The sequence below is a fragment of the Paramisgurnus dabryanus genome, chromosome 14 (genome assembly GCF_030506205.2).
Source record: "Paramisgurnus dabryanus chromosome 14, PD_genome_1.1, whole genome shotgun sequence".
Taxonomy (NCBI): Eukaryota; Metazoa; Chordata; class Actinopteri; order Cypriniformes; family Cobitidae; genus Paramisgurnus; species Paramisgurnus dabryanus.
Window position 1 is genome coordinate 27,193,678 of NC_133350.1, and position 23,857 is coordinate 27,217,534.

At 37.0% G+C, this 23,857-nt stretch overlaps 1 protein-coding gene across 3 annotated transcripts in view; it reads left to right on the plus strand.

The window, feature by feature from the left end:
* Positions 1 to 23,857, plus strand: part of LOC135719225 (NACHT, LRR and PYD domains-containing protein 3-like) — a 37,153-nt gene that overhangs the window by 4,927 nt on the left and 8,369 nt on the right. The window contains exons 3-12 of one of the 3 annotated variants that reach the window (XM_065241838.2): positions 8,044 to 8,157; positions 8,260 to 8,367; positions 9,866 to 11,674; positions 14,362 to 14,538; positions 14,701 to 14,874; positions 15,414 to 15,587; positions 15,714 to 15,884; positions 19,882 to 20,055; positions 20,480 to 20,653; positions 21,841 to 22,017. In XM_065241838.2, the coding sequence (XP_065097910.1) occupies positions 8,044 to 8,157; positions 8,260 to 8,367; positions 9,866 to 11,674; positions 14,362 to 14,538; positions 14,701 to 14,874; positions 15,414 to 15,587; positions 15,714 to 15,884; positions 19,882 to 20,055; positions 20,480 to 20,653; positions 21,841 to 22,017 (3,252 nt within the window). The remainder of the gene's footprint in view (positions 1 to 8,043; positions 8,158 to 8,259; positions 8,368 to 9,865; positions 11,675 to 14,361; positions 14,539 to 14,700; positions 14,875 to 15,413; positions 15,588 to 15,713; positions 15,885 to 19,881; positions 20,056 to 20,479; positions 20,654 to 21,840; positions 22,018 to 23,857) is intronic. The other 2 variants (XM_065241840.2, XM_065241839.2) reach the window with 2 other exon arrangements.

Here is a 23,857-nt window from a genome sequence, read left to right on the forward strand (position 1 = left end):
CAAAAACCATAGTTAAACCATGGTTAGTGTAGTAAAACCATGGTTTTGCTCATAGTAATCAATTGACCAAAAAAAACATGGTTACTACACTTTTACCACAATAAAACCATGGTTAATATTCGTAAGGGACAGTTTTGAAAATGAAGGTTAAGTGTTGTTTTAATGACATGTTTGTGCATGACCCTTGACTTCCACTCTGAAGCAGTGAAGAGACGCTTCTAAACGAGTCAAAAAAAGACACGACCCATTGTCAAAATTACAGTGTCCATCACTGTAATTCATCCAAAACAAACCAGAAATAAGACTCAAAGTGTTAAATACCAGAATTATCCTTTAATGGAGCATTTCACCTGTAGAAACATTAATCTTTATTGAAAGTGTCTCATATTTGTAGTGGAAATGTAACATACATTTCGAATTTGGTGCCTATTTGACTAAAAAAGGGGTGTTTGTAGTCTCACCACCTCAACAAAGATATTGGACTTCCTTCTTTCAATGATGCAAAATTATAATTTTTTACATCATTGAAAGAAGGAAGTGCAACACTGAAATCTGTATTTCTCCTGTCTCAGGAAATGATGCATGACCATTCAAAAACATGACTGGGGTTCTAAAGTTACAAAGCTTAATACAAATGGGTGAAGTGTCCCTTTAGATTTAAAGTGATTGACTGTGTCTGATTCACAGACACCAGTTGGCAAATCATTTCAGAGCTTAGACACTTTTGATATTCTAGGGAAAATTAAGAGACCAGAATTTTGCGACCGCAGTGTACGTGTTGGATTGTATTCTGATATTAATTCTCTAAGATACGAAGGTGCTGGGCCTTTTAAGGTTTTATTGGTGATTAATAGTATTTTTAATTGTATGCGATATTTGACTGGTAGCCAGCATGACATGGGCATGAATTAAAACAATATTAAATTAAAAGATTAAACTTAACTTACATCATTTTTACACAGAAACCTCTTCAGCGTCAGCAAGGTCGACCACATGGTACATGACCTCTGTAAACACAAACATGGATAGACATCATATTAAAAAAGAAGACAATCATACAACTTTAAAATATATTTTGACTCCAAGCTTCTTTACAACAACATCTAACGTTAGTTTATCTTAAACTTAAAGTGAAGCTGGCTTGGTTACTAAACAGAATAAAGCTATTAAAACAGGCTTGCAAAATAAGCAGCATCTATCAGAACTTACCTACAGCAATGAGCTTTTAAACAACAGAAATCGTCTAAGGTTATCGTTTAAAATAGCAGAAAGAGCCATTTGCTACAGTTAGCTGAACATCTCCAACACAAGTAATCTTGCCGTTTTATTTTTAAAGTTTTAAACATCGAATTGATTCGTTTATCAGGCATTTTGCATGTTACTTTGCTCACTGAAAAACCGCATGTTCAAGTTCCTAACGTTACTGTGTACAGTGTATAACTTACTCTTAATGTTTCCTGTGTGTGCTTTAAATTAAAACACTTCTCGCATAAAGACAAAAATAATCACAGTGAAGAACAAAATAGGAACAAATATGGAACAGATCTGCGCGATGTAAAGGAATGAAAGTCAAACTTACCTCAGCCGTACTGTTTAGCATGAAAACGAGTCAGTAGCGGTTTGAAAAATGCCGTTGATCCTGATTGGTGGGAATGAATGGGTGGGTGCAGGTGCATTCTGGGAATTTGAGTCTTTTGCCCTGGCGTTGGTACTGCTTTAGCATGCTGCTGTAGATGTATTTTGACTACAATTTCCAAGTTGCATTGGATGTTTTTTTTTTTTTTCATTATTTTGGATCCTCTGCTGGCACTTTATGTACTTTTTATAATCTGCGTTTTCACACTGATTTGTTCTTTATACTTTATCAATAATAAAAATATTAAATATTTTTATAAAATGTATAACGTTTACAAAACATGTTTAGTTGACAAACATGTTGACAGTTATTTTGAGTGATGCTCAGATTTTCTTAAATAAAAAAAACCTTTATCAATTAAATTACATTAGCATAATAATACATGTATTTAGTAAACACACTTGTAGATATATAATGTTTTTATGTTATGTGCTGCCTTGAACCCCCCACCCAGCTTTGAAAACAGAGACAGCAACTCTGTCATTAACCCTTCACACCTCACAACCAGCACTCCTTACAACCAGCTGTGAGGATTCCTAGAAACTTCCACCAGTATACATCCATATACACAAGGTTTCTGGATGTTTCACGAGTTTACTTCTGAGTATTACGTTTCCAAGCACTCTGCCTCATTTATCTGGCAAACCTAAAGTTTAGCAGGGATTTCCCATCCGTATTTGTCTGGATACAGCTCTTTTCATGCAGTGTATAGCCTACATTTTATTATTCTAACGTATTTTATGAAAGTACACTGATATGCAACTAAAAATACACTTATTTTATAGTGTACTGTATAAAGTGTACAGAAGTCACACTTCTAATGAAGTGAGATCCTAGTATGCTAAAAAAGTAAATTAACAATTAATTTCCAAAAAATATACTTCCCATAAGTATATTGAATTGTCACTCTAAGTATGTCAAATTTAATACACTTAAAAAAAATAAACTTCTATACAATTTAAAATACATTGACAACAAAGTACACTTTCAAAAAGTACATTTAAAAAATATTTTAATTACTGGTAAATTAGTATACTTATTTTTGGACTCTTAAGTTGAACTTAATTACATCTTTTTTTAAGTATACTTTCAAAAAGTACATTTAAAAGATAATTGAATTACTGGTAAATTCATTATACTTATTTTTTGGACTCTTAAGTTGAACTTAATTACATATTTTTTTAAGTATACTTTCAAAAAGTACATTTAAAAGATAATTGAATTACTGGTAAATTAGTATACTTATTTTTTGGACTCTTAAGTTGAACTTAATTACATATTTTTTGAAGTATACTTTCAAAAAGTACATTTAAAAGATAATTGAATTACTGGTAAATTAGTATACTTATTTTTTGGACTGTTAAGTTGAACTTAATTATATCTTTTTGGAAGTATACTTTTAAAAAGTACATATTAAATACTCTTTAAATTAAGTACAACAAGTAGAAGCATACTTGTTTTATACTTCATGTACTTCAATCATATTTCTAATACACTAAAGTATACTACTTTTTTACCTGGGTTAAGTTAAACAATTTTAAAACTTTAAATAGTAGGTTGAATTGACTTGCAAAACCAAGTTGCATTTTTTTCAGTGCACGTGACAGACATCTATTGTTTAATCTATCTCAACAGTTATAATCTTCTTTGAGTTGGAACAATGGTTTGGGGCAATTGTGGCCTAATGGTTAGAGAGTATGGAAGCATATGGGTAGCATAATTCAATTTAGAATGTAATATGCAATATGACAATGCAATATGTAAAATGGCAATGCATTTCTGTATTTAAGTTTACATTTTCCATGCTTGTATGTGCAATGCTTGGTGCAAAATAAAAATGTAATACTTTAATTTACATTTTCCATTTTCTACAGCCCTGTTTTAAATACATATTTTAATGCTTTAGAAGTTGCAAAATTAAAATGGAAATGTATTACGCGAACTGGTATAATGTGTTTCACATGGTCAAGCAAAAACTGTAGCAAAATTATAATTTAAATGGAATTCTCCCTAAATGCATTTACATTTACAGGTGGGAAACTTGGGATTGCATTTTCATTTACACAGCGTGCAATGGATGTAGCAAAATTAAATTGGAAATGTATTAGCTGGATTGATTAGATGTGCTTTACATGGTCAAGCAAAAACTGTAGCAAAATTATCATTTAAATGTAATTTTCTCTGAATGCATTTACATTTACAGGTGGGAAACTTGGGATTGCATTTTCATTTACATAGAGCGCAACGGATGTAGCAAAATTCAATTGAAAATGCATTCCGAGTTGACCACGCCCCCGCCCTGTGAATCACTGCGTCAAGGCGGGGCCAACAACTCCCATTGCCTGGCCTCTCACGTGGGAAACATGGCGGCAGCAGGGTTTATTTATTTTTTTTGGCAGCAGGGTTTAAGTGAAGCATAAACAGAGAAATATTAGTGTTTATGGAGATTATTACGTGTCTGTAGATGACAGAACTACAGCGTTGTTTGATCCTCTCACCGAATTGTGTCCATTATCAGACGCTGACAACTGTTTGGTCACTAGTTCACCTCGCACTGTCCTGTGGCTGCCTTTCGTGCCTTTGCATTCAAGTAGCCTACAGACAGTAGCGGAGTGGCAATCGGGAGAGTCGGGACTTTTCCCGTTGGACCGGCAGTGTTTTGAGGCTGCGAGCGCCGGTCTGATAATAGTTATACATTGCGAGTTAGCAACACAATCTGGCCGCCTGATGTGCGGCCGATTCCCGCTGGTCGAACTGTGCAGCCTCTCTACTCAACACAGTATATAAAAAAATATAAAAGTGCTCAACCCGTTCGGCAGATCCAACCATGTCTAGGATTTACAAAATACGGGGATCAGTGAGCGACCCCTCACCAAATGGCATATCCTGTTGGCCTTTGATGTAAAAGCACCTGTTTATTGCAGTATGTATGCGGTTAGACTTGTCAAGCAGCCGCGTTGTGCTTTTACACTCCGTTTGCAGTTCGCTGCAGCTGCTGACCGCTGCTTTTGCAAAAACAATATACTTTAGATATTATTTGATAGTTTAGTCAGGGTGGATTAATGATGTTTAAAATCTCTAGCCTGGTGGTCAGGACATGAATGGACCAAATCAGCAGATTAGCAAATGTTTATTTATCTCCACATATATCATAAATAAAAATTAGCAGTGTAACTTTGCAATATACCTCATTATATGTCCTACTACGTATATATGATTTCCATATTATAGACGAGAGTATTCAACGGCAATAAACATCTCATATGGCAATAAATATAATAAACATAATAAATATTTTTGGCAGATTGATTACGGTTTGCATTACGCTTCTGCTAGGATAAAAGTGTATAAAAGTACAGAAAGTTAAATGTACGTTTGGTCTGATAGGGTCAATATGCTGATGTCCGGGTGTGCAAGACTAGTCGATCTGCAATACTTATTCGAAAAGAAAAAAATCTATTCAAAATGTTTTTAACGTGTCAGTGCAGGGTTAAGGTATTGTAATATAGAATGGTCATTTAATGCACTTTCACGTCATTTGTTTTATTTTATGTAAAGAAGTATACCTGAAAATTATTTTGTATGTATTTCTGATTGTTTTGGCCATTCAGGTCGCAGTAACCTATTTCGAGATTTAACACCGCTGCTGGGGATTTTCTGATTTCACTTGCTCGCGTGTTATGTTCGACGTGCTCCACATCATGAGAAATTAAGCCTCTTTTTACCGATAAAAAAGAAGAGCTAACCGACACAGATACGGAGAAGGAAACGAAACTTTATTATATGCGGTGCTCTGGTTATGAACCGAATTGTTGGAGATGCAAACAGTAAAACAAGCAATGACGCCGTCTTCGAAAGACCTTTTCGAAAATTAATCATAGTTTGACTATAGTTAAAGCCAAAATCATGGTTACAACAAGATGGTTTCGAAAACCAACCACACAACAGCTTTTAAAAAACCTTAAACCTTACTGTAGTAAAACCATGGTTATTCTTGTTAGATGATAATCTATTATTGCATAATTGTTAAAGACTTTCACCGGAACAGGCAATGTTTATTCTTCTTCACAATCACATGTCAAACTATATAAAGAAGTAGTCTGTTATAGCTTATAAACCTTTTATCATTCGCTCCGTGTGAGGTTTTAACGCAATTATCTTTATTTTAAAACCATTAAAAAATTTAACAATGTTTTCAACGTAAAAATACATTCACATATATGAAACAGTCAATGTTTATTTGAACTGTGATGAAATGTTCGCGGTAGAAACATCCGTAGGCTACTTGAATGCGAAGGCAGACACAGGACAATGCGGGGTGAACCAGCGTCTGATAATGGACACAATTCGGTGAGAGGATCAAACAACGCTGTAGTTCTGTCACCTACAGACACGTAATAATCTCCATAAACACTAATATTTCTCTGTTTATGCTTCACTTAATCGGTCAGCGAATATAACACTCTCAATCAGCCCTGCTGCCGCCATGTTTCCCACGTGAGAGGCCAGGCAATGGGAGTTGTTGGCCCCGCCTTGACGCAGTGATTCACGGGGCGGGGGCGTGGTCAACTCGGAATGCATTTTCAATTGAATTTTGCTACATCCGTTGCGCTCTATGTAAATGAAAATGCAATCCCAAGTTTCCCACCTGTAAATTCAAATGCATTCAGAGAAAATTACATTTAAATGATAATTTTGCTACAGTTTTTGCTTGACCATGTAAAGCACATCTAATCAATCCAGCTAATACATTTCCAATTTAATTTTGCTACATCCATTGCACGTTGTGTAAATGAAAATGCAATCCCAAGTTTCCCACCTGTAAATGTAAATGCATTTAGGAAGAATTACATTTAAATTATAATTTTGCTACAGTTTTTGCTTGACCATGTGAAACACATTATATCAGTTCGCGTAATACATTTCCATTTTAATTTTGCAACTTCTAAAGCATTAAAATATGTATTTAAAACAGGGCTGTAGAAAATGGAAAATGTAAATTAAAGTATTACATTTTCATTTTTATTTTGCACCAAGCATTGCACATACAAGCATGGAAAATGTCAACTTAAATACAGAAATGCATTGCCATTTTACATATTGCATTGTCATATTGCATATTACATTCTAAATTGAATTATGCTACCCATATGCTTCCATAAGAGAGTTGGGCTTGAGACAGTTTGGAGACCGGAAGAGTGCACGCGTGGCTCTCTGCTCTTTCTTTGTCCTGTGCAAACATCAAGATCACAACTAAGTTTTCAGATTAAATGAGCCCAATCTTTGTGACAGGAAGGACAGTGCACCGCGAGACATAAACCCATCGTGCTGTTGTTCAGGCTGCTTAATTCCCATGATCCAGGGAGAGGCGCAAAAACAGAGAAACACTTAATGAAAAGGCGCACTGGTAACAAAATCCTTGAGTAATGTTATACGACCCTGGCAAATCCTGGCCAAGTTACAGAGATGCAGATTCGCATGGGACTAATATTATCACAGAACCTCGTTAATCGCAGAAATATGGTAGGTCATTTGCGAGGGAGTTTTTACTTTACAAATTACAGACATGGCTGAAACCCACTGGATTAAGATCACAAAAAACTTCCATAATTATTAAAAATAACTAGAGATCACCAGATAATACTAATCCCATGCGCATAGTGCTTAGGACTCTACAAACTTAGCTGTGTGTCCATGAGGAGTGAAGCATATACCCTGCTGAAAAAACAACAGCATACCAGCAAGACCAGCATATGTTGTGTTTTGGTGCTGGTTTGCTAGTGAACACCAGCTAAACCAGCATCAAACCAGCATCAGCACCAGCATTAGCACCAGCTAAACCAGCAACAAACCAGCATTAACACCAGCTAAACCAGCAATAGCACCAGCATCCCATGCTGGTCATACCAGCTAGGGTGACCATACGTGCCATTCTTCCCGGACGCATCCCGTCCAGGATTTTGTGTTTGTCTTCCGGAAGTCGTATTTGTCGACCGCATACGTCATAGAGGATTATTATTATTATTACAGAAAAGCAACGTTACATTTTAAGGTAAGAATGAAACTACGACTGTATATCTTATGTTTTTAACTGAATGGCGTATGCGGTCAACAAATACAACTTCCGCAAGACGCACCAAAATCCTGGACGGGATGCGTCCGGGAAGAATGGCACGTATGGTCACCCTAATAACAGCATATGTTGTGTTTTGGTGCTGGTATGCTGTGACCACCAGCTAAACCAGCATAGACCAGCATAATTCCCATGCTGGTCCATGCTGATTTGATGCTGTTTTTAGACCATTTAAGGGTGTCCTGGTCAGAGGTACAACAGTTCTCTCACAATATTCAAGACATTGAATGTTAAAGAAAACATCACTTATCAAACATCTGATGTCTTGTTAAAGATCAGTCCAGCATAAGAGATCAGACTCACCTGAGACCAGCTGTGTGTCTAGGGTTGATGCTTCTATAACTAGACCAATAACATTTAGGGGTGGAGACACATCGCCTGGTCAGAGGTACAACAGTTCTGTCACAAAATGCTAAAATATGTTCTTAAAATCTGTTACATTCCTTTCATATTGTCTGGTTGTGTCTGATTGTCTTTGTACTCTTTTAAGGCCAAAAATGTTGTCTGGATCTGACTCATCAAATCAGATCACAGTGTCTGTAAGTGATCAGACTTTACAGGTTCAACAGTCCAATGAAAGAGACTCTCCTAGTTTCAGGTAAAATCAAAAAGTGTTTCTCGTTTTTCATAAATTATAAGAATTTTTTTTGTAATGACAATTGAGCAGATCATTTGTACAGTATATTAAAGGGGCAATGCATTGGACGTTTTTATTGTTTTACACTGGTGTCTGAGGTCTACATATGAGGTTTCCATGGTTTTTACATTCAAAAACATCAAAAGCAATAAGTAATAGGCAATTTTGTACCCTGGTTTCAAGGCTGCTTGAGAAATGCCTGGTTTTGATGGGCGGGCCGCATTGAAGACCTGTATGTAAACGCCCACTGCCATGATTGGATAGCTTCATTCCCAATACATGTGGGCAATTGTTTTGAAAACCCTAATGTGTAAAAATAGCAGCCAAACACATATATGTTCAACCCACAAAAGGCTTTGGGTGCTAAAGATGATTCACTAAATGATAATGTGTATGGTGAAGTAGCAACAAAACTTCAAACACATGGTGACTAAATTACCGTAAACAACACAGTAAGCACTCATCAGAATCTAAATTGCGGCTGGTAAGTCCTTATAACTAACTTTGTATATTTCTAATGTGCTTGTGAGGTTGCTCTTATGACCACGTAACATTACATAGTAATGGGTAGTGATATTACGCACTGCCCAAAATAGTCCCCTGCCAATGAAAGTTACCAAGGGGACTATTTTCGGGCAGTGCGTAAAATCACTATGCCTGCTGCAGCCATGTTACATCAGCAAAGTCCTTGATTATTACGCCAGAGAGTACAGTCCTAACCATATCTGCCTAGAAAATCACAACTCTTAATTTTCTGTTGGTCTTAGTACACGATGTAACTACAGAAGAGTCAAGTTTTAAATAGGAAAAATATCTTTGGATATTTTTAGCGCGATGCTAATGGTCTAATCAGATTCAATGGATTGTGCTAAGCTATGCTAAAAGTACTAGCGCCAGACCGCTTAGAAAATCACCACGTTTTATTTTGTGCCACCATACTTGTTTACTACTCATGTAACAGTCTTTAAATAGGGAAAACATGCAAGTGTTTGATGGCTTCTGAATTCATCCCTGTTGGGATCCTAAGAATGAATGGTGCTAGGCTAAATGGACGCGCTTTGTACGTATTGTACTTTTAAGCCCAGCTTAAAGATTCTAATGAGCACATGATTAGCACAGTTCTAAACAGTTGAACACATGAAAAATACATTTTGTGGAATAACAACTAAACATTTGCATAATCGCAGAAAAAAGGTGTTTGGAGTGTGGTTAATGACAAATGGAATATTTCCTGATCAAAAATTTAATAATAAAATATAAAATGTAACAATTAGATTTAAAACTTTATGTACATCCACACCGAAATATCGGCCATCTCTCTGCCTGTTCCGTCTTGTTTCCCCTCTCACACACTACATGATTTTATCTTACAACTGTAAACTATAAATACATGGGTTAATTTATCTCATTATGGCTTTATAAATGTACTTCTCTAATCTATGCTATCATCTGTTTACAGTTATCTTTGTCAGTTTGCTGAAGTTCAAAGCACATTTAGATCAAATCTGAGGAAGAAGTTTGAGTGTTTATATGAGATAACATCAAATGAAAATCAACCAGTAATACTGAATGAGATCTACACAGAGCTGTACATTACAGAGAGTGAAAGTGGAGAGATCAGTAATAAACATGAGGTGAGACAGATTGAGACACAATCCAGAAGAACAACAACAGAGGAGACACCAATAAAATGTAATGACATCTTTAAACCTTTACCTGAACAAGACAAACACATCAGAAGTGTGCTGACAAAGGGAGTCGCTGGCATTGGAAAAACAGTGTCTGTACAGAAGTTCATTCTGGACTGGGCTGAAGAGAAAGAGAATCAGGACGTCCACCTCATATTTCCACTTCCTTTCAGAGAGCTGAATCTGATGAAAGATAAAAAACTCAGTCTTTTAGATCTTCTTCATCTTTTCTACCCAGAAACAAAAGAAATTGAAATCTTCAGTGATGAATATAAAGTGTTGTTCATCTTTGATGGTTTGGATGAGTGTCGTCTGTCTCTGGATTTTCATAGCAGTGTGAGGTTGTGTGATGTAAATGAATCAACCTCAGTGGACGTGATGCTGACAAACCTCATCAAGGGGAATCTGTTTCCCTCTGCTCTCATCTGGATCACCTCCAGACCAGCAGCAGCTGATCTCATCCCCTCTGAGTGTGTTGATCGAGTCACAGAGGTACGAGGCTTCAGTGATCCACAGAAGGAGGAATACTTCAGGAAGAGAATCAGTGATGAGAGTCTGTCTGATCAAATCATCTCACACCTGAAGTCATCCAGGAGTCTCTACATCATGTGTCACATCCCAGTCTTCTGCTGGATTTCAGTCACTGTTCTAGAGAGAATGTTGAGTGAAGCAGAGAGTCAAGAGATCCCCAAGACTCTCACTCAAATGTACACTCACTTCCTGATCATTCAGACAAACACCAAACATCAGACGGACTATGAGAAGAAAGTAAAGGATGAAGACATGATCTTTAAACTGGGGAAACTGGCTTTTGAGCAGCTTGTGAAAGGCAATCTGATCTTCTATGATGAAGACCTGAGAGAGTGTGGCATTGATGTAGCAGAAGCATCAGTGTACTCAGGATTGTGTACTCAGATCTTCAGAGAGGAGTTTGGTTTGTCTCAGAGGAAAGTTTACTGCTTTGTTCATCTGAGCATCCAGGAACATCTAGCAGCTCTTTATTCTCACCTCTCCTTCACAAACTACATCATAAATGTGTTTGACGAAAGTCCTAAACCTGGTCGTTTTTCTAAAATTGTAAAACGTAAATCATCAAAACAGGTTTTATTATCAGAGTTGCATCACAGAGCTGTAGATGAATCTTTAAAGAGTAGGAATGGACATCTTGATCTTTTCCTGCGTTTTCTTCTGGGTCTTTCACTGGAGTCCAATCAGTTTCTCTTACAGAATCTACTGACACAGATGGGAAGATGTTCCTACAAGAAAGAGGAAACTGTTGAGTACATTAAACAGAAGATGAAGAGGAATCTTTCAACAGAGAAATCCATCAATCTGATTCACTGTCTGAATGAACTGGGTGATGATTCAATGGTGAAGAAGATTCAAGATTATGTCAAATCTGAATCAGTAGGAAAGACCAAACTCTCCTCTTCAAAGTGGGCAGCTTTAGTTTTTGTGTTGCTGACGTCTGAGCAGCATTTGGATGAACTTAATCTAAAAACATTTATTGGAGATAAAAATAAAGCAGATGAAGCGCTTGTCAAACTGCAGCCTGTGATTAAAGAGTCCAAAAAACTACAGTAAGTAAAACTAAAAAAAAGTATTTACACATTAATTTATGCTTTCATTTTTAATTCTTATTTTAGGAAAATCATGAAGTGGTATCACAGGTCTTAGTAAGAAGTAAGGTACAATAGGCTGTGCTGTATAGTGAATAACATATTGTCCCAAGACTTATTTCCAATACAACGCTAGCCTCAAGTGTCTTATTGTTTTTATCAAATGGTTACCACACAATACAAAGATTAAAGCCAAAAATATGTTATTAGTGCAACTTTAACTTAAAGCCTTCATTATACTGGAAAACATTAGTCCCTGACCGAATGGGAACAGCAACAAAGTAAATCCAAGTAAATTTATAAACAGAATTGATTCATTTCGATATTCTTTAAAAATATTGTGTTGATAGTTTGGTGTCATTATGTGTAGTTAAATGCTTTTTGTGATAATCACTCAGTATGGCTTACTATTGCTTATTGATCAAGCCAAAGGCTTTCCTTTGAATTCGCAAATGAAGTTTATTTTCCAACTCTTACCAAATTCTCTTGAGGGGCACAGTAAGGAAAATGACCTAAATCTCCATATGGCTCCATTCTAGGTTTATAGAGCAAAATAATGAGTTTGTAGATACAGTGGTGGCCGTCATAAAAAGATTTAGGTCATTTTACTTACTGGCCCCTTTAAACTCCAGACATCAACCCAGAAAATTTGGGGTGAGTTGAAAAATAAACTGCAGTTGTCCATTTATAGGAAAGCTTTTGGCTTCAGTTGCAGAAGGCATGGTATAACATTACTGAGGAAGTTATGAGGAAATATATTGACACTAATATTCTAAAAGGTGGACATACCAAATTTTAAAGTTATACAGTAAGAGTCACTTCATCTGATATTTGCTGGTCACAGAGCAACTATCCTTGTGAAATGAAATTATGTTTCTGAAGCAAAAAATGGTGTACAAAAAAAATGGTGACTTGTTCAATACTTATTTTACCCACTGTGTGTGGATAGATAGATAGATTGCATTTAGAGTTTCTGCACAAGAACTGCCTCTTTTAGATGTAGGCAGGGGCGCCACTGGCAATTTTGAAACCCTATGAAAGAATATGAAGCGAAACCCATTTTGAACCAAAAATACAAGCCAACCTAGCTACAGTATCTAAAATCTTTGTCTACAATTTAATAATTCAAACCTATTTCCAATTGCTTTTGACCACTATTATGAGTCTGTGATATGATGATTTATTGTGCAAATGTAATTTAATAGAAAAATACAGTACAGTAATCAAATATTCACAGAACATGCAACACTCTTAAACAAAGATTAAACATATATTATATGGTATGTATAAACCTTAACCCAAAAACCTTTATCTTCATATACTAGATAATTGCGATCTTGCCTGTGATAACCTAGCTGAAGTATTTAATTGTGGTTTACTGTTTTCCACATAAAATTATCCTACATAATGTAAAGATCATTCTGTAAAAATATAAACTTGATATCTTTAATATTGACTGAGTAAAGTCATGTCAGCAATTGAAATCATAGTGAAATAAATGTTTGAAATCAAACTGTGATGATCTTTATTTCAGACTTAGATTTGAGACTTTAGTCTGGTTTTCACAGGCAAATTCAAGATCTATATTTTTCTCATTTTCAGCTGTAATAAACTTAACCTATTGTATTAACTATTAGGTAACTTTTAGCAGTTGACTATAACTGACGCTCACATTACGGCAAAATGAAGCTCCGTGAATAAATAATATAAACCTTTCTTAAAAAAAATACTGGGTAGTTGGCAGTCCTTTTTTCTCTCTTTCTTTCTGACCTCTGTAGCCTCTCTTTTAGTTTCTGATATCCAGACTTCCTTGTCAAAGACATCTCTAATTTGGCAGTTTACCATCTGATCTCACTCAGTGACTGACTGAAGTTTTGTTTACTCGCACTTTGCTCAGCATCCCCTCTGCTGATCGCGTGCACGTCTCAACAAGACTCTAGTTCTGACCCCTCGTTCAGACAGCCAGGGATGTTATAGCTGTGTGTCGCCCGTCTCTTTCAATGAGGCGTTTCTAAATCTGCTTGTCATAAACAAATGAGTACCATCCACGTCAGTAACTGACGAGAGAAGGATGACGTGAACTCCACTGCTTTGTTCTCATTGGTAGTCGCTCCCGAAATTCGCTTGACATTTGCATAAAGTTAAACTTTTCTTAACTATCTTGCGTTGCTGGACACGCCCATATGGTCGCCAACGGTCATTTTTGCTTGTGTCACCGGAAGTCGCCCAGTTTCCATTGAAATGCATGAGATTGCGTCGCTCTGCTACTGCTGGTCGCTGGCTGTCTGAATGGGGCGTGAGGCTCCATAAGCCTGGGCAAAAAATGCATTAAACGGGGGTACTTTTTCAGAAATGCAGAAACAAGCCATAACTTTGTTTCAATTTCTATAACATTACTACTATTATTGCTACTAATAAAAATTATGCCCCAAAACACCCCCCCTCCTTTTAGTGGCACCCCTGGATGTAGGTTTTGGATGTAGAAGCATTTCACCATAATTCATAAAAACATAGCAAGCATAATCAGCCGATGTAACAGCCGAAATCTAGTAAGGAGTCTATGAGAAATTAATTTGTCTGTATCAGTAAGTTTTAATTGCACATTTTTCATTTTATGTTTAGCAATGTTTTTATTCATCTCTTTACAGGTTGTGTAAGTGTAATATCACAGCTGAAGGTTGCTTTGCTCTGTCTTCAGCCCTGAGATCAAACCCATCACACCTGACACATCTGGATCTGTCTGATAATAATAAACTTGGAGATTTGGGAGTGAAGCTGATCTCTGATATACTGAAGAATCCTGACTGTAAAGTGACATCACTCAGGTCAGATTGTGTGAATTTCAACAATGTGTTTAAATGTCAATCTCAATGAATGGTGAATTATAAAAGATAAAGACAAATACCTGTAAATGCCAGTCTGACCTTAATTGAGCTGATCTACAGTAGTATGTGTCCGAATGGAAAAAGTGTGTGTGTTTTCTGCAGGTTGAGTGATTGTAATATCACAGATGAAGGTTGTGTTGCTCTGACTTCAGCTCTGAGATCAAACCCATCACACCTGACACATCTGGATCTTTCTGATAATAAACTAAGAGATTCAGGAGTGAAGCTGATCTCTGATGTACTGAAGGATTCTGACTGTAAACTGGAGATACTTGAGTAAGATTTTGATCTGGTGCTCAGACAGAAATTACATATAGATGGTTTCAGCACAACAGCATAAACAAAGGCTTTTGTTGACTAAACACAACTTCTGGTAGACTTCCAAAATAAATAACATTTACAGTAGTTTATTTTTGCTATCCTCCTGACAAATTCTCTTTCTGGAGGCAGCCGCCCTGCGTTCCCCCAATTTTCAGCCCTGACTGTCCCTGTATCCCCATCTCTGCTGAAAACATCCTGCAGCTGTTTGATATTTGCTGGAAAATCTGACCTAACAAATTCAAAACAATTTAAAAATAGAAATCAGTATTAAAAGCTTTCCATTTAACCAAAACGTTACAAATTGTGATGTGTCAGGGGAGAACTGGCAGCTGAGCCTGATTTCTTACAAGGTTTTTCTTTATTATACATCAATTGAGTTTTCTTTGCTAGTCATGTTGTGCTGTAAAACAATGCAATATTGTAAAAGCACACATAAATGTGAAAATTGTATATGATCTGTGTGTAAACAAACTGTGTGTGATTGCTCTCTACAGGCTGAGTAAGTCTAAAATCACAGCTGAAGGTTGTGTTGCTCTGACTTCAGCTCTGAGATCAAACCCAACACACCTGACACATCTGAATCTGTCTGATAATAAACTAAGAGATTCAGGAGTAAAGCTGATCTCTGATATACTGAAGAATTCTGACTGTAAACTGAAGATACTGAAGTAAGAAAAACACAAGAAATAAAAATGTACATACACACTATATTATGACAGGAATAGAAACAAATTTGTCTCATTGTAGATTTGATCTGTATGTGAACAAACCTTGTGTTTTATTGTTCTCTACAGGTTGTGCGATTGTGATATCACAGCTAAAGGTTGTGTTGCTCTGACTTCAGCTCTGAAATCAAACCCATCACACCTGACACATCTGGATCTGTCTGACAACATTGGAGATTCAGGAGTGAATCTGATCTCTGGTGTACTGAAGAATCCTGACTGTAAACTCCAGATAATGAAGTAAGATTGAATAAACCATTCACTTTTACCTGCTTCCTTTAAAGCAGTGGCAGATTTAGGCACTGGGGACTAGGGCTGTGTATCGCCAACAATTCCCCGATACGATACGTATCCCGATACGATGCGCATCACGATACAAGACTATTTTGAATTACATTTTTGTTCAGAATTTAGTAACATTATTATTATTATTTTTATTATTATTTGTTTATTGTACATTGAATAAGCAGTGTTGTAACAGTTGTGTTTTTGCCATTCATTTATTAGCTATTAGAAATATTTAAAATCCCAGAGTTAGTACTTAACTTATGTGTTTTTAAAAGTTTTACAAAGATGGTGCCTTACTCTTGTCTCTCATTATTCTACATCTATGAATATATCTATAAACATGCAGTAAGACTTCATACTATTTAATAGATATCAGATTATTAATGTGACAGTTATAGTTTGAAGTAGCTCTGTATCTCTTCTCTAGACATACACTTTTCACATTTTCTTCTCAAATGTGTTAGTACTGTTTTATAAGTGCATGGCTAATAAAGCCCTTTGCAGTATTATAGGCTAAGATATCTGCGCTTTCATACTGAACTCATTGACTTTAATGCGCCCGAGAGAGAGAGAGAGAGCGCGAGAACGCGGCTCACTATGCAGACACGTGCACCAGCGAGACAAACACGCAAAGTGAAAGTATACCCTGGCACCTTTAACCTTTAACTCTACGTACTCGCGGGACACATGCGTCCTTTCCATATGGATCACGGTCAACAGCAATTCGTCATGTTACTTTCAAAAGTACATCCGTATCAATACGGAAGGTGCTGTATCGATGCGCGGATCGTCAGGCATCCATGACGACGTATCGTCGTATCGATATTTTGAACACCGCACTACTGGGGACTAGGGATGCTCCGATCGTAATCGGCCGATAACGGCATTGAATGACGCGATCTGCACTCGCTAAATTTGCCGATCTCATGAGCCGATCTTTTTGTTTATTTTTGTCATCATAGCGTTCCTGGTGTGGCTGCAATTACAGACCATTTTACACAGTGCAAGCATTTTGTAACCCGTTGCTCATGTGTGACGTGCAGATTTGGATTTCTCTCTCTGCCTTTACAGAGATATGCATATTTTCTTTGAGGACGCCCTCCGGTCCTTAGCACGATGCGTCTTCACATCCCTATCAAACAGCGTATACAACACATATCTATCGCAGACATCCTCATGCTCAAAGTTTATTACTTGCATTCGTTTTAAAGTTTTGAAGGTTTAAACTTCCATTTTCCTCACAGCTGCTCTTGTTTGCAGACACCCGCCGCACGCATACACATCAGCCGGTCATCAGTGCACGTGAATAGAACGATCTCTCCCACGTCTTAAAGCTACAGTATACTAATTCATGTCTCAATAAAATTACTCTCTGCTCATCAGTGAAGAACTGTTGTACTTTAGACGAATGCGTGTATATTTAATTCATACAGTAAAGACTGTGAAGTGTTTTATTTTAATTACTTTTAACAGACATAAACCTTTTTAAAGGCATATTACATTTCTCTTTGCAAGAAGAAATATTTATTGTGCTTATTTATTTGATTCTCTATTAAAACAATAATATACCTAATTTATAGTAAGTTTCATTTCTACAAATGGTGCAAACTCTGCTAGATTATAGATAAAAGATTCCCATTCCACTGCCATTCTGTGATCGGCACTGATCGGCGATCGACAGATCATGATCTTGGTGATCGGCCTCAAAAATGCTGATCGGAGCATCTCTACTGGGGACAGGCAACTGGAATTTTGCAGTGGCTGGTGTAGCCTTACAGTAGGGGAGCTACAGAAAATTTAGGGTACACCTTAATTCAGCCTGCAATGCAATTATTTAATTTTTTCCCAAAATAACTGCATTACTGAAAAAATACTAAATAGACTTAACTCAGCATTTGCTGCACATGTTTTTGATTGTTTCCTTATGTTTAATTGTAAGTTGCTTTGAATAAAAGTGGACACAGAACTTATTAAACCACTCAATCACCAAGACCTGAGCCACTATCCCCGTCCGCTGATTCCGAGTGGGAACTGCCAACGTATACTTGGTTAAGACATCTGTCATCAGCAGGATGTTCTCCAACCCGGAACGCAAAGGCTTGAGCAAGGTGAAATCAATGGCCAAGATTTCATTTGGCCTCCCTGCTATAAAGTTGTCCATAAGGCTCTGGGCAACAGGCTGTTTTTTCTTGGTAGCCTGACACCTCTCACAATCCCACGGGGGGTATTCCCCTCTCCAGAAGGCCAAAACTTTACCAATTACTTGGTCTGCCTCCTGCAATGCCTTACCCACAGAACTAGGCAGGGCCAAAATCACAGTTTGAGTTACCGATGTGACTTTATCTGCCCCCATTTCTCTCACATAACAATGGCCAGAAGGGTCCTGCCTTGACGGGACATCCGCATTCTTGTTACTTCAACCTGACCAATACCAAATTTCAAAATCAAAGGCTGCAAGCTGGGCAGCCCAGTGTTGCTTGGTGGCCTCAAGCTTAGCAGTAGTTAAATGACTGAGAGGGTTGTTGTCTGAATTTCTCAGTCATGGCCCACTTGAGTGCAAGACACTCCAACTTCATGAAGCTATAGTTGGACATATTGTGCTCAGTGGGCCAAAGACTGCAGCCTCCAGAAGCAATGGGCCCCATCTTACCCCCCTTGTTCCTAGGATAGAACTGTGCCTAAACCATCATGTCTGGCTTCAACTTCCAAAACAAAGTGCAGGGAGAAGTTGCCATAGACAAGCAAGGAGAGAGCCACCGATTTTGCAAATCTCTCCAAATATATAGTAGTTCATAAAGCCCAAGAATGAGCACAGTTCTGACACAGTAGTAGGGCATCTTCATTTAGCTACAGCCTCAGTTTTACTAGGATCAGTGGACACTAAAATTATATTCCAAAATATCTCACTTCCCGTTGAAAGAAAGCACACTTGCTCAATTTAGATTTCAACCCTCACATTCTAGGCGACTTAACAAAACCTCCAATTGCTCTACATACTGAAACACTGAGGAAGAGAAAACTACAATGTCATCAAGATAGAGGAAGAGAGACCTCCCCTGCTGGTCCCCAAACATCTGTTCAATTAAATGCTGAAAGTGCTTTTGAAATTGCAAAGTCCAAATCTCATACAGTTACACTCAAACAACCTGAAAGGTGTGCAGAAAATAGTCTTAGGCCTATCTCCTTCAGTGACTGGGACCTGATTGTATCTGCTGGCCAATTCTATAGTGGAAAACTAGCAAACCCAACTTAGTTTGCAACACTTCGACCTTGGTTCGCAGTAACATCATCAATCCTTACTACTCCCCATCTAGCTCAAACTTACGTCAATATTACTAAGTCTGAGATGGAAGTGCTGCAAACTAAGTGCTTTTCCGCCATACAATATAGTTTTTATTTTTTATATGCTTAAAAAACCGCCACCTTTATTTTGTGCCACCATACATACTTGTGTAACTACTCATGTAACAGTCTTCAAATAAGGTAAAGATGGAAGTGGTGGCTTCTAAATGCATCCCTGTTTGCATCCTAAGGAATGAATGGGGCTTGGCTTAGTGCTAACACATTCACAACGGGCTTTACAAAGATAAAGTGTACGCATTGAAAAAAGATGAGTATGTATTAATTTGTCTAAGTTGAGGTAAGAACATAGTAAAATATTGAAAAAAGGTGGTGTTTTCCTTTAAATACCCTTACGGTTGTTGGATACGGCTTTACAATTAGCACAAAAAAGGCTACTTGATGTCACAGACACCTGTATTGAAACTACGATCTAATTGCTAACACGCTAACCCAAAGTGTTACCCATTTACAGGCCCCTACAGCCACATAGCTCTTTTATATGTAGGAGATGCCAAAGACCTGGGGCCTCATTTATAAAACTGTGCATAGGATCCTTACTTAAAGTCTACGTATGCCACTTAAAACTATGTGTCTCTGTTCTCTACAGATTGTGTAATTGTAACATCACAGTTAAAGGTTGTGTTGCTCTGACATCAGCTCTGAGATCAAACCCATCACACCTGAGAGATGTGGATCTGTCCCGTAATAATCTAAGAGATTCAGGAGTGAAGGTGATATCTGATCTACTGAAAAATCCTGACTGTAAACTGGAGCTACTAAAGTAAGATTGTGATCTGAGGCTCAGACAGAAATCACATATAGATTATAGTGAGACTATACAGAGATCATAACATCTGTAATGGACTTTGGTGTTTGGTATTTTAATCCAATCTCAGTAATGTAATTGATAACTGAAGTGGATTTTATTCAAAATTCATCACAGCACTTTAACTCTTACTGAAGTCCACTTCTTTTGACAAATAAAACCCTAAAATTTAATTATGATGGGGGAAAAGCAAAAATCATTCAAAAAGACAAACATAAAATAAATGTTTATAATGTGTGATTAGAGGAATCAACAGTTAATTTACTTTTAAATAATAATGTACATACACTAAATGATGACAGGAAGAGAAACAAATTCAACTTACTGTATATTCGATCTGTATGTGTGTGAACAAATTGTGTGTTTTTGTTCTCTACAGGTTGAGGGATTGTGATATCACAGATGAAGGTTGTGTTGCTCTGACTTCAGCTCTGAGATCAAACCCATCACACCTGACACATCTGGATCTTTCTGATAATAAACTAAGAGATTCAGGAGTGAAGCTGATCTCTGATGTACTGAAGGATTCTGACTGTAAACTGGAGATACTTGAGTAAGATTTTGATCTGATGCTCAGACAGAAATCATATCAATTTTATAGTCACGCTCTATATGAGACCAGAACATCTGTAATGAATTAATAGTAGCTAATAAAGCTGTGGCAAGATACGATTGTGCTGCGCTCCATCTCCAACTTAAAATATAAACAATTTTTCTGCCACACTGCAATTATTAACTACACAACATACTATAAGCAGATTACTGTATTGTTAAATTATGTAGTGGGAAAAAACACCCGTTGGCCCAACAATGGAAAACCAATCGCCTGGCGAAGGGTCTGTATGCTGGAGATCGACCGATAGTGATTTTTTTATACCGATACCAAATATTTGGATGCTTATGTGCCGATAACCGATATGCTGAACCGATTTTTATTTATTGTTATATTACTGTTTTTGACACAATTACTACAACACTGAACTAAACAAACACTTATAATCACTCCCACTTTGCATACAATGTAATAATTAGGGGTCTGAAAGAGTGAAGAATAATATTAATTTGATGAATAATATCACTGGAATAATATATGTCATTGAATTTCTTAACTGGTATTTTATGTCAGAATAATTAATTATATCTTATGAAATTGCTGTTGACAAAGCGCTATATGCTTTTACTCGCGCATTAACTGTATCAAACTGCATTAGCTTGCGGAGGTAATGAATAAATAATTATATTTGGGGAAAAAAATATCTGGTAAATGTTAATATAACATGGGTAGATCTTGTTTAATGTTACCTACATGTGGTGGCTGTGCTTCAGCCTTTAACCCAGTAACAGCAATATAAATGTGATTTAACGAGGCTACTAATAAGCATAAATAACCAAAAAACAAATTTAATTCAGTGTTTTTATTTCACACAAGTGTTTGTTCATGGCTGTTTAATTCATGTAACGCTACGTTGTTACTGGGACAGGATTTGATTGATCAGTTTACATGTCTCTGTGAGTTCGTCTCTATTTCTTAGCCAAGCGAAATATCAGGGAAATACCGGAAAACAAATATATTGGCCGATATCTACTTTATGCACTTTATTTGGAGTCAGTCTTACAGCTATCTTTAGCCAGGATCTGACATTAGCCTTACAATTACAAGACACAAAGGAAAATAAATATATTCAACTCACTGTGGATTTGATCTGTGTGTGAACAGACTATGTGTCTCTGTTTCTACAGGTTGAGGGATTGTAATATCACAGATGAAGGTTGTGTTGCTCTGTCTTCAGCTCTGAGATCAAACCCATCACACCTGACACATCTGAATCTGTCTGATAATGATAAACTTGGAGATTTTGGAGTGAAGCTAATCTCTGATGTACTGAAGAATCCTGACTGTAAAGTGAAGATATTGAAGTAAGATTGTCTCCTAAAAGCCTTGTGTTAAATATTTACACCCCCCATTTGATTCTTAAATTAAATTTTTGGATTTGATTCTGATTACTGGATCTGGAATTACAGATACCGAATCAAGAATTGTGATTCCCGATACTTTTCAATACTTTTCCTGAAAAGGGAGAAACACTCTCAAATCTCATTACCGTGCTTTACTTTTAAACCGGGACTACATTCTTATAATATAACACACTAATAAATGAACATATGAACAGCAGATATATTAAACATTTGAAAAATATGAAAAACATCTCTAAATGCAGTGGTTATAGTAATAACTGCTAACATTCACTTAACCATAACATTGCCATAATAAGAAATAATGAGCCTTAATATTAACCTTATGTTATTTAAGCTGTGATATATGGATTAATATAGGCTAATGTTTCCTGTACTCTAATGTCTGATTTATTTGTGGTTAACTTTATATTTGACTCCATAATTTCTTACGAGGCGTTTCACAAATGAAATACACCTCCTTTGCATAGGTCTGTGCTAATAGTGTATAGCTAACCTAATATAAATAAATCACGGACAAACATGCACATGCTCTGATTATAATCATATAGCCTATAGATCATTTTAGCTGATGTTTTGTATGCTTTATTTTAGCAGCTTGCAAATTATTAACGTTATCTATGAAAGATGCGTTTTCAGAGATGTTGAATTAGCCGTTTACTAATTACTCCATTCTTTTTAAAAAGTTTAAAAGAATTGTGTCGAGTACTCATTAAAATAGCAGAGATACGGTTTAGTCAAACAAACTGAAAGAAAATGACAACAGTATCAAAAGCATATAAATAAGCGCCAGCCTGCCTCTCGCTTACGCACCGTTCGCGTGGATCATCTTTTTATGACGCTCGCGCTATCAGCGGTGGCAGACCAAACCGAGTATCCTGGTGAATTTCGGAAGTTAGAGCGGCAGGCATAAGATGTTTAAAAAAAATTTGAGAAGAAATGCGCAGAAGCTCGTGGAGCAGCATACAGTTAACTTGCGTGCGATCTACCGGCTTTGCCTTTGCGATCGACTGGCCACAGTATCACTTGTGCTCGCACACGCAGCCATCTCGCTGTTGTGTTTGTCACATGACAGCTGCAGTTTCATGTTATATTGCGCACTGTAAACACAATCAAAGCTTCAAAAGCACAGAAAGAACGGGACCTTTAAATGTATAAACAGGCTGTTCTTGTTGCATTTATACAGTGGGTATAACCAGTTGTCCTCAACACGATGGTTTACTTGACTCTAATCTAGTAGTTTGTGTAGTCAAATATCTTACCTTTTGGCGTAGTCAGTGCAGTAGAAAAAAAGGATTACGTATTGAATTTTAAAGCAACTGCAACTGCGCTGGATACCTGAAGTAATTTTATGTTATAGACCTCAACAATGAGTTCCCTTTCAGTCGGTCACTACGACGTCACATCGTGACCGACGAATTGGGAACTCGCTTAGAGAGACCAATCTGCTTCGAATACTACTAAAACGCCAATGAACTTGGCATTGAGATATTTGCATAATGCTGGCGCCGCCCCGCCAGGTGCGTATATAAGCAGCAGGTGCAAATAAGGAAATTAGCTTTTTATCGCTTCAAAGCCGGCAGTATCTGCTACTGAGAAGCTACTTTACTCTGGTGGGATTCGATTGCTGAAGTTGGTTGGACTAGCAGTACCACAGCGGACGCTTCGCTTAATTCCACGACTCTACACCTGTTTGTTGTTTTGAGTTTTAGTGTGTGCGTTGCCTTTCCCTGTGCGCATCATCAACTGAGCATCTGAGTGAATTTCCCTAAAAGAGTGATAC